The sequence below is a fragment of the Daktulosphaira vitifoliae genome, unplaced genomic scaffold (assembly GCF_025091365.1).
Source record: "Daktulosphaira vitifoliae isolate Bord-2020 unplaced genomic scaffold, ASM2509136v1 Scaffold_2, whole genome shotgun sequence".
NCBI classification, from domain to species: domain Eukaryota; kingdom Metazoa; phylum Arthropoda; class Insecta; order Hemiptera; family Phylloxeridae; genus Daktulosphaira; species Daktulosphaira vitifoliae.
Genome location: NW_026099573.1, coordinates 43,388,643 through 43,401,052, shown reverse-complemented (window position 1 = coordinate 43,401,052; position 12,410 = coordinate 43,388,643). Strand labels below are relative to the sequence as shown.

Sequence of the window (12,410 nt, the reverse complement as noted above, 5' to 3'; positions counted from 1 at the left end):
TTTTTTTTAAAATTTTTAACTTTTATTATTATATTACTATTTTTTATTTAACTTTATGTCTCTAAAATACTATTTTTAACACTTTCAACATTTATTATTCTTTAAATCATCAAATGATCAAAGGTATAAGTTTGGTTTAAATATGACTCTTTTTATCAATGTTAGTCAAGTGTAACAAACAAGTTTTTTTCTAATTATATACTTTAGCGTAGTTTCCCTAGACGCATTATGAAGTTTGGATCGGTATTTATCAAATATGACTCGACAAGTTTTTACATGTCTCTACAAGTCTTTGCAAGTCTATTAAAATGTTTTGTAAATAGATCAGGCCTCATTGGTGTAAAAATCTGTACGTCAATTTTTTTGATACTTATTAACCAGCACACACTCTTCGTAGAACCAATATTGGATTTCACATTTTACGACGAGTGCATTAAAAAAAGTTTATTTTGTATTACACGATAATTTGAAATTTTGATACACAATTATTTCCACGAGCCTTAGAATATAGAAAATTTAAATTATATTCTGTTTATCGTTAAATTTTTTTGTGTTTATATTTTTGAAAAATGTTTTGTGAGCAAATAGAACCGTCTACAAGTAGGGTTATCAGTGAGGAATGCACAAACGAGGCACTTTTATCTCCAAATGATAAACAGGAGGCTACTAATGCTTTTGAAATTTGTCGTCAAATATTGACAAATTTGAATTATTTATCTGCAACGGTTGGCGATAAATTTTCAAAAAATAATTATTTAATGGGTGAAATTATGGCCAAATCAGTCATAAAGGTGTTGAATGAGTACGAGTTTCAGGAAGATGATGAGTTTTTTTTAAGCCATGAACAATCTGAGGAATCCCTAGTGGATGAAATAATAACGAGTTCTAGTTCAACGATAAATAATAATCTTTCAATAAGTTCCGATGAATTAAAATCTCCATTAAAAAAAAAGTCATTTATACCTATTGAAACAAAAATTAAAATTGTTCAGGTTGCTAAAGAGCATCCAAATTGGAGCTTGCAAACATTGCAACGAAACGGTTGTAGTTTGTTAAAAAGTAAAAAGTATTTGGGTCGTTGGGAAAATGATATTTTAAACGGAGGTGTAAAGGAGTGTTATGACAAAATTAATAAGTGGACTTACGATCGTTTTTATGAGTCTAGAGTAAACAAACAACCAGTTTCGACAAGAATGATTCAGCAATGGGCGTCAGTAGCTGCAATGCAATTTGAAAATGTTAGTGGTTTTCGATTTATTGCGTCATTATCCTGGGTAAAAAAGTTTAAACATACCAATAATATTCGTCAAAGAAAGGTTACGCGTTATATTAAATCAAAGAAAGCGTTAGACATTTCATTAATTATGAATGAAGCAGAGAGTTTTCAAAAAAGAGTATCTAAATTAATTTTAAACTATGATCCAAATTTTGTGATAAATACTGATCAAACTGGTTGTGAATATAGAAGTGAGATATGTAGGACATTATCACATAGAGGTGAAAAAGTAACGGAAGTATTTTTGGGTGATTTTAATAAGGTAACTCATAGTTATACTGCACAATATGCAATAACTGCTGCAGGAACAATTCTTCCCAAAGTATTTCTTTGTATGCAGGAGGCTAAAGGCGAATTTGGTCCACGCATAAACGAATCCGTAAACTCATTAACTCGTTCATATGGTAACATTTACGTAACGGCTTCTAAATCAGGAAAATTAACAAAACCCCATTTTAACGAGTTTATTAAAAATATTTTAGCACCTTATTGTAAATCAAACGAATTTTTATTAATAATTGATTCTTGGGGAGGACAAACAGATCCAGGACATTTTAAAAATAATTTTACTAATACAAATGGTGATTGTAATGCAAATGTTGAAATAATCCCTCCTCATTGCACACCATATTGTCAGCCTTGCGATGTTTATTTTTTCCGTCAAGTAAAAAATTTTATAAAAAAAATTCAAAATGCTGTAGACGTGTTACAAAGTGATAAACAACTTTCGTCAAGAGAAGATGTCATAAAAATTCATTCATTAATTCACCATCAACTATCTGCCGATATTTTCAAAAATATGTTATCATATGCGTGGTACTCCGCAAAATTAGTTAGTGAGAGGTCGTTATTCGGTAATGTAAACCAAATATGTTTTCCATCGGATGTATGGAAATTTAAATGTAAATGTGAAAAAGTAGCTTTTATACGTTGCTCTATATGTAAAAAGTATTTATGTTTTTTCTGTTTCTACGAAAAATATCATCCCTTTGAATGTAAAGTGTGATATATTATATAATAATTATTCTTATTATTCATGATATTTTAATAATAATTACAAAACATTTTCTTTTTGTTAATTTGTGTTTAGCGCTAATATTACGTGTTTCAAATCTTAACACTTTTGATTTAAGTAATTAAAATAATTTAAATTCAAAAAAAAATTGTGTTTGAAATCATTCATTTCATATAATAGTTCAATAATGACTATGATTATCATTATCTTGATTAAATCTTACTATATTTTAACCAAAACTTATACCTTTGATCATTTGATGATTCAAAGAATAATAAATGTTGAAAGTGTTAAAAATAGTCTTTTAGAGACATAAAGTTAAATAAAAAATAGTAATATAATAATAAAAGTTAAAAATTAAAAAAAAAAAGTGAAAAAAAAATGCAAAAAATTCATGTCTCGTTCAGAGATTCGAACTCGGAACCCCATAATCGGACTGTCACGCGCTATCCATTAGACAATAGTACGACCTTATCCCAATTGAAAAATTAACTCTATTAAAGTTAAACAACAATTTTCAAAGTCGATTTTCTCGACTTAGGGGGGGCATTGGCAACAAATTCGAAATAAAGGTGATTAAATAGTCAATATAGAATAGATCTATATACATTTTATGAAAATCGGTGGGTACCACACCGTGACCTCCCCTTGTTAGATGTTTTGGTCATTTTATGAGGAGAGAAAAATCGGAAGCTATAAGAACAGTCATACAAATGAATGTTGAAGGAATAAGAAATAGAGGAAGACCAAAAAAGAAATGGAGGGACGTTATTGAATGCGATATGAGGGCAGCTAATGTAAGAGTATATGATGTGGGAGGTCGTAACAAGTAGAATTTTAGGATAAGGGTTAGTCAATCCTAAATTTTATAGGATTAAGGCGAGGAAGAAGAAGAAGAAAACCTATCTTGTTAATATTTATATCATGTATTAGTTATTATTTTTATTTAATGTTGATGTATATACTATAAGCTACACTTTTGCCTACAGGGCGTCAAATAAATAATAATTATAATTATTATCAAATTAAAATCTTCTGTTATTATAACAAATTTAGTTGTATTATTTGCTCGTTACATATTACTTGAACTTTTTATACTCCACTTTGTTGAATTGGCAATTTCACTTCATTCTTACATTGTCGTAAACTGCATTCTTTAATATGTGTCAACGGTGTTTGTGTTTAGCGTTGATAATGGTAACATTATTCCCAATACACGTATTCTCGATTTTTAGTAATTTCTGAATTAATATTATTTGTTTTTAATTAAATTAGTATTAGCTTCGATGCGAAGCTGAGAAGGTATTAATTTTACTAAGATGTGTTTTTTTTTTTTAAATATAATTTTAATTTTACATAATTGCTACTAGTGGTCAATTTTTATTATAGATCTATCGATATGTACAACGAATAAGGCAGTAACTTACTTTTTATTACTTTTCAGGAGATCAAAATGAAATGTACTGATTGGATATAATCATTGATACTAAACCCCCTAGGCACACCATGACTATATGACACAACAAACACGCTTACTAAAATGTACAAAAACTTTACTGTGTAATATAATTGGTGACTAGTCATTATTTATATTATTCGCAGATGAAACTATCGAGTATACCGACTAACCGAGGGCCTGTATCAATAATTAGGACCCTTACCGGATAATAAGCCTAAAACTTGACTATTTTGGACTTATACGAATATTGTTAAACTATCATAATGTGAGAATTTTATATGAGTCCAATTAATATTAATAATCGGGCGGATCTATTTGATGAACGAAACATCTGTTTAAAGAACGGGGCATTCAGAATATAATCAGTATATAGCTAACATATATCTAGCTACTCGGTTGAAACTTCACAAAATGTATTTTTTTAACCTATAGAACAATTCTAAGGGGCGTCCGGGCAAAAAAAAAACTTTGAAAAATATGAGCCACCCTAAGCTAACATATATCTAGCTACTCAGCAAAAAAACACATAATAAAATTTTACCATTGATTAAGTATTTAAAGTTGGATTAGGTTTCATGTTAAAATAAAATTATTAAAAAAATCGATATTTAATATGAGAATTGAAATTTATTCCGTGATAAAATATTATTATTTAATACACAAAGAAACTTATATTAAAAAAATCACCAAAACAAAATTCACTTTAATTCTTCTAAGTATTATTTAAATTTAAAAAGTCCTAAACGAATAAAAAAAAAACTAATTATTTTTTTAATTTAATAAATAACTAAGTCTCAGAGTGCATTTTTTTTTTTAACTTTTGAAATAACCTGAAGAACTGGTTTTATAAAAAAAAAATATGGCTTTTTATAATTCAAGGACCCTCCTTGAACGATCCTAGCCTAATCTTGAAAACTGAAAATTTCATTCTAATTGGCTAATTATGATAGGCGTTTAGGTGTTCCTTTTAAATTTGTGTAATAAAATGATTCTGTTTGAAAGTTAAATAGTTATTTTGTGTGTTAATGAAGAGAACCCTATTTTGGTGATCTTGTATATTTATAATATTGATAACATATTCAAAAAAACAAAGATTACAATAACAACCGTTAAAGTGTCCGTGCTAAGACACTCGTGAAATACACAATAACATAAAACAAATATTATATGATTACAACATTAAAATAGATTGTAAATTTTAATAACAATAATTTCTTAATAAGCGTATCCAATGTTAATGGCGTTAATTATCCGTAATATATTTAAAAATTACTATCTATCTATTTAATTTTTTTTTATATATATTTTATTTATCTTTTAATGGATTTAACTAGCTTACACTTACTCAATTTTATAAGAAATAAAGATAAAACAGAAAATAAAATTTATTCTGGTAGCATTTTTAACTCACTAGGATATAACATTCTTTGATACCTTTCCTCTATGAGTTTATTAGGATACGCATTTTGTAACTCTGGTGTAGGTTCAAGTTTTAATTGAAAATAAAAAGTCACTAAATATTCTCTTAAAAGTTCCATCAACACTAATAGTTTACCAGTTAATTCATACGCATAGTTACACTTATTAATCTGTTCTCGGTAACTATCCATAAAGGTTTTAAATTCGATTTCTGGTTGAAAGCAGTTTGCTTCTATGAAATCGTTCGTAGTTGACTGTATATCGTTAAGACGTGCATCAATATTAAGGCCTTTTAAAGATAGTGTACCTAGGTTTATCAGACTATCTGATACTGAATAAATTCCATTATTTTTTTCTACGTTACTCATCTTCGATAATTTTAAAAATTGCGACTTCCAATTTTTTATTACTTCTGGAATTTTCTTCAATTCATACCTCAAATCACCTTTACATGACTCAACGATTTCTATTAAGCGGATTTCTTCACATTTATCTTTTAAGCATTTCGCTAATTCTGAATACTGCACAAAAAAATATGCACTATTGCAGCTTAGTAGTAAATGCATCTGTTTTGCTTTATGACTTAATGTCTCTCTAGTGACTAAATTAGCATTGGCTATTTCTTCTATGGTGACTTTATTACCATTTTCATTAATACATAAAAGTGTCTTTAATTGTTTCCATATTGGTTGTTGGCATATTGATTGTAAGAATTTAACATTATTATCATTCGCATTTATCATACCAATGGCGTTGACGATATATAAAACAAAATATGAGTATTCTAAATGCATTTTTTATGTTCGATATGAAATTCTTTTTACAATTATTATTTTTTTTAAAATACGTGACTTTTATATAAAAATGAAATGATGAATTTTATATTTATATAACAGTATTTGTATAAAGTGACATAAATTACACAAATAATGATAAAATAAGTTATTATTCTGACCTAATTTATAAAAGATTAAATTATGCACTTAAATAAAAGTGACATTATTAGCAAAAATAATGAAGCTTAATTTTCATTTTGCTATTATAAATTTGTTTGAAATATTGTTATAAATATATAATAAAATGTCAATAAATACAATAGCTTCTCCACAATTTCTATATACACAGATTAAAATTCTTCTATGTAGCTCAACCTGCTCGACTATAACTAAAAATTATAACAATTCATAAAATAATATCACAACATTATTCTCGATCTAATAATAAAATAATAATAATAATTTCACATTGAGCTTCTGAAGTTATAACTAAAATCTAACTTTAGGAATAATATTTTCACAAAAAACCTTGATATTTACTATGGTACGTAATAATAAAATAAATTAAAATATTGTTATAAATATATAGTAATACAACAGTGTTGCCAAAATGTCTCTTAGCCTCCTCTAGCTAAACCACAAAACATTAATATTTCAAAAATTTCTAGTGATGTTCGATTTTNTTCTTTAGCCAAACCGCAAAACATTAATATTTCTAAAATTTCTAGTGATGTTCGATTTTTGAACCATACTGGACCAAACATGTGTCGTTTGGTTTAATTTAAAAATTGAATTTAAAATTTAAAAATCGAATCGAACATATTCCTTGTAACTCGATAAGAAAATCTAATTATTATATCCAGTATATATTTTTATAAATTAATTAAATTTAATTTTCAAAACATTTGGCATGATACCACGCCGAATTTGTCGAAAAATTATACAAAAATGTCTGCTTGAAAATTATTAAAATTGATGGAAAAAATGCAATTTTTAATTACAAAAATAAAACGTTGTTAAACATTACCCTACTACTCACCTTTTTTTTTTTCTTTAAAAGTAAACAAAATTATCTCAAAAAACAATAATGCAAATTATGTAAGGATTGGAGTAGTGTTTAGTAACCTATAATTTTTCCAAAACACACAGATACGAATTCTTCCATGTTGCGCACCCTAATCGATATAACGAACAATCAAAATAATTCAGAAAATAATAATAATAATTTCACATATAAATGACGAAAATTACTCTTAAAATTTAACATTACGAATAATACTTACAATGAACTTGATATTTACTATAGTTTATAATAATAAATTAAACTTCAGTTTTTAAATTTTTATGAATATATTTTACAAGAATTTTGTTATTTGTTTAAATTTTTGATGATTGAAATAAGAAGATATTTCGTTTGATCATATTCATTTTAACTTAATGTCAGTGTCATCAGTTTGTACCATAATTAATTTAATTATTTGAAACGATAAAGATTTTTATAATTTCAAATTATAATTTTGTGATGTTTTGACTTATTGTTAAGAAAAATAAATGTAGCTAGCCAGGTATTGATTAATTTCATATACTGACAAATAAAAATAAATAATCAGGCAAACTAAACCAAATTTTTTTAGCTACGAATTTAAAAATAATATAGGCATAGCTATCGAAACTTATCAAACTATTGAAATTCACTCTCATTCATTCAGTAAACTACAAAATCGTAAGACACTCTCGTGTTAGTAAAAACACGAAAAATGTCACAAAGGTAAGTCTCAGAGTATAAGTAAAAAAAAAAATATGAAATTCACTTTTTCTAAACAAATATTCCAGTCAAAGTAGTAGCGATATCTACATTGCGGCAAAGTTTGTTTATTCTTTAATTTATAAACTCATTTTACACGTACATCCATAAAGAAACATAGCCCTTTTATTTAAATCGCTTAACATTTGATCAGTTATTAGCTACTTGAAGACTAAAAAAAACTTAGCCATAACAACCAATAAAGACAAGAAGAAAATCTTTTTTTATTCGAGTTTTTTTTTTCTCATCTCGCATAGAAAACTCACACGAGCAATAAGCAAGTATTTGGCCACAAACTGGTCAAGTATTAAGCGATTAAATTAAAGGGGTAGTATTGCTCATGAAAGTTCATATGAAGTGACTTAATGAATTAATGAATGTAAAAACCTAAATATAGATTTAAATACTTTTATAAATATACGTTTTTTATTTAGAGACTGATATTTATTAACATTCAGTGAAACCTTTTCCACAGTTAATGCACACTTCTTAGTTCGACGTTATGACAAAACATTTTCTTATAATAAATGTACTAGATGGAAATCAGCATTTAAACCAATCCTTCTAGGCGCACGTAGCTATGAGATACAACTATTTACCAAAATATGACCGATTCGCAATTTCACTGTGTTATTTAAATAGCAACTTGTTTTTGCATATCTCATTCGTAGGTGAATATACAAAACGAGTCGATTGGATCTGGCCCAATATTTAGGACCCTTTCCAGATAATAAGAGTAAAATTTTACTATTTCGTGTTTTACACGAATAGAGTCATAATATTGTTGAACTTAAACCATCATAATATGAGTCAAAATAATATTAATAAACGGACGGCTCGATTTGCTGAACGAAACATGAGTTTAGTAATTGGAGTTGCCTACTATCTGGCCACATACTGATCACACATCACGGAAACTTCCTCTTTTGGGAGGTCGCAATCGCTCTCAATTGGCTATAAAAAAAAAAAAAATAATTAGGAAAACAATCTTTAAAAAGATAATATTGAAATAATACAAAAAATGAGAGTTAAATGGTTGTATAATACATACTGTGTATGAAAGGGTATAAGGTTTGTACGATAAAGTTTGCTGCGTTTGGGGATTTGGTCAATTGGTAAGCAACGAGAATCTATCGGGTTGTAGAGTTTGATTAAAGAAGATAAAGGGAACAAATGTTTTTTAAACTCTTTTATGCGACATAATATAAGGTTTAATTTAAATTTATATGATTAAACAACAAAAAATTTCTAGAATATTTTCAAAAATTAATTTTAATAGGAAAACATTGCGTGCAAAAGTTGCTATTATAATGCCCTATCGGCGGCAGGTAAAGGGTCAATTATAATATATATATATACAGGGTGTTCAGTAAGTCAGGAAACGGGTTTCTATTGTTCTCATTGTTACAAACAATGAGAACAATAGAAACCCGTTCCTGACTTACTGAACACCCTGTATATTAGGATGGTTCTTAAAACTAATGTAGTAATATTTAAAAATTATACAATCTCAATTAGTTCCAATACTTATAAAAATGAGGTACGCAATATTTCAGGTAAAGATTAACCCGTGCCACAAAAGGCACAGTTTTCAAACTCAAAAATTTTGGATAACCGTACATTTTTCATTGTTTTTTTAGTTTATCGAGTGAAATAATGGATTCACAACAAAATTGTAAGAACTAAAATTGTTTAAAATACTATTTTACACAAATTATATTTCGAACAATCTTTTTATTTACTTATTATTTATGTATAAAAAGTCAATATAAAAATTATTTTGTTGTTATAAACTCACAAAATAAAGTGAGTGTTAGTTGTAGTTTTTCAACTCCTGGTAATTTTCGTAATTTATCATAACAACAATGTATAATCTTGAATAAACTTTTATCAAACCATCAAGTCACAATTTATTACAAGAATGACTAAAAAGACGATAAAGTCTTTATCAAAACTCATTACTAATATTTGTCCTAACTATATATTGCTCAGGTTATTGTTTTCATTATTTCTACTGCGCCTGTATGATCATTTTTAGATCGTATACATTTTAGTGTTTACAATAATTTTGATATTTCAACATTTTTTTGTTAATATATTTTAAATATATATTTTAATATGTTGGGTTCAGTTCATATATTAATTTCTCCAGCAGAGGCATTAGGTGAGGACGTTGAAAAATTAATTATAAATAGATCTTCTATTCGAAACTCACGCATGCGTTTCCGTAAAGAACGCGCTGAAAAAATCCGTAATAATTATTTGGTAACTATTAAAGATTCCGTTGTCATTCATTGGGATGGTAAACTTTTACCTTCATTGACAGGACAAAAAAGTGTTGATCGACTTCCCATTATTGCTTTATGTAATGGTGAGAGTCAATTACTAGGAGTTCCAGCAATTGATATGGGAACAGGGGTTGATCTCGGACTGATGCTATTTTTCATATACTTATTGATTGGTGTATTACAGGAAATGTACTGACTTTTTACTGTTATACTACGGCTTAAAATATGGGTAGATTGAAAGGTACTTGCATGTTATTAAAAAATTACTTAGAATGAAATATTTTGTACATGTCGACATCACATCTACGAGCTAGTATTAAAATGTGTTTTTGAAGTTAAATTACGTCTAACATCTAGTCCTGATGTACCAATATTTAAACGGTTTCAACAAAATTGGAGAAATATAGATACCAACAAATTTGAGCCAGTTATAATGAACGACATTGTAAAAAAAACATTAAAAGATGTATGTACCGATGTAACTATCTTCGCAAACAACTATTTTTGATACTAATGTTCCATTTGATACAAAGAGAAAAATTATAGCTGCTTTAAAAATCCATACAGATGATGATGTACCAAAAAAATATTTATTGAATACAATAGGAAGCTACTGGATATTAATTAAAAATCTTGAAGATTTTATTTGTGGAAAATCAATGCAATTTTTCTAACGTTTTAATATAGATACTAGTTTTCTGATCATTGATAATTTCAAGATATCAATAGACCTTATTAATAGCATTAATGTAGTTAATGATATAGTTGAAAGGGGTATTAAACTAATGAAAGAGTTTAATACGAAAATAATAGACGATGAAAAACATAAACAATATTTGCTTCAAGTAGTAAATGATTACCGCAGTAAATATCCAAATTTCAAAAAGAGTACTCTTTTAGATAATTAGTTCAATGATTAATATTTTGTTTTATGTTTGATGCGTTTTTGTAAATTCTTTTTCGTATCATAAAATTAACACTGAATTCACTTTATTTTGTGAGTTTTTAACAACAAAATAATTTATATATTGACTTTTTATAAATACACAATAAGTAAATCAAAAAATTGTTCAAAGTATAATTTATGTAAAATATTATTTTAAAAAACTTTTATTCTTACAATTTTGTTGTGAATCCATTATTTCACGCGTTGAACTAAAAAATAATGAAAAATGTACGGTTATACAAAATTTTTGAGTTTGAAAACTATGCCTTTTGTGGCACGGGTTAATCTTTTCTGATTATCTGAAACATTGCGTACCGCATTTTTATAAGTATTGGAACTAATTGAGATTGTATAATTTTAGAAAAGGTAAGTTTTTAAAATGATCCCTATTCACTAAAACCACCCTAGTGACCATTTGGTTATTAAAAAAGTTGNAACCACCCTAATGACCATTTGGTTATTAAAAAAGTTGAAGTGTTCTTAGAGAAAGCAAGAGTAACAGTCAGAAAATTTCAAAGGAGCATCGAAATATTGGAGTCACTGTATTCAGAATGGAGAAATTTGAACAAAAGCTCTAACAGGACATCATTGAACCACGAAAATAAGGAAAAGGGTTTCATTGGAAAATTTAACAAATTGTTCAACATTTCACATGGAAATGATGACTATTGAAGAAGATAAATTATTTTTGATGTGTCAACGAGATAAGAAAAGAAAAGGTTGCATGGCTAGTTCAGATTATTACTTATACTTACAGGAAAAACATGAACTAACACAAAAAAGTTTGAAAGAGCAAAGAGATTTGAAACTTCAAAAATCTTAATTTATGTCCAGTAAGTATTTTATTATTAATACTTCATTAGTTCATAAATTAATTAACAGCAAGTTTTTTTTTAGACAAGGTAGCTATTTTATACAGTAGTACAAGTAGTATAAGTAGTAATGAAATAGCCAACATGTCTTGTGATGTTTCCGATTCTAATTTTAATGATGAAAATGAACCTGGAGCATCCTGTTGAAAAAGAAAAAGAGGCAAATTATAGTTTATTACATAAAAACTTGTTGCCGCTTTTAACAAATGTAAAGTAAGTGATAGAAATGCCGTACACATGTTAATAACAACTGTAGAGACTCTAAATTTAGATCCTAGTGAGTTGGTTATTAAACGAGCTTCTATTCACCGTTGTCGTAAACTTCAAAGGACCGAAAACGCACAAAAAATTTTTGAGAAGTTTCATGAAAAAAAAAAAAACCCAGCACAGTGGTGACGTGGCATAGTTGGATCAAGTATAATGATATCTGACAGTGATTAAAATCACTATCAAAAATAAACGCTTCGATGCAAATCTTTAGATAGTGTTTAATTTTAAAAAAATTGGTGTTTTATTCCAAAAGCTACTTGATCTGCTGGTTCCTTATTAATATCT

General features: G+C 27.3%; 2 protein-coding genes and 2 long non-coding RNA genes across 5 annotated transcripts in view; 2 read left to right on the top strand and 2 right to left on the bottom strand.

Moving 5' to 3' along the window:
- Positions 1-6,007, bottom strand: part of LOC126898380 (uncharacterized) — a 20,511-nt gene extending 14,504 nt beyond the window's left edge. The window contains exon 1 of one of the 2 annotated variants that reach the window (XM_050672356.1): positions 5,615-6,007. In XM_050672356.1, coding sequence (XP_050528313.1) covers positions 5,615-5,963 — 349 coding nt within the window. In that variant the 5' untranslated portion in view covers positions 5,964-6,007. Of the gene's footprint in view, positions 1-5,233 lie in introns of both variants that reach the window. The other variant, XM_050672357.1, reaches the window with a different exon arrangement.
- Positions 1-12,410, bottom strand: part of LOC126898381 (uncharacterized) — a 34,320-nt gene that overhangs the window by 17,929 nt on the left and 3,981 nt on the right. The gene's annotated exons all lie outside the window — the stretch shown is intronic.
- LOC126898385 (uncharacterized) overlaps positions 4,317-12,410 on the top strand; it is a 10,635-nt gene continuing 2,541 nt past the window's right edge. The window contains exon 1 of the long non-coding RNA XR_007702239.1: positions 4,317-4,486. This is a non-coding gene — a long non-coding RNA (uncharacterized LOC126898385). The remainder of the gene's footprint in view (positions 4,487-12,410) is intronic.
- On the top strand, positions 11,442-12,382 carry LOC126898387 (uncharacterized). Its single transcript, XR_007702241.1, has 3 exons — positions 11,442-11,816; positions 11,881-12,068; positions 12,127-12,382. It is a non-coding gene; the product is annotated as an uncharacterized LOC126898387 (long non-coding RNA).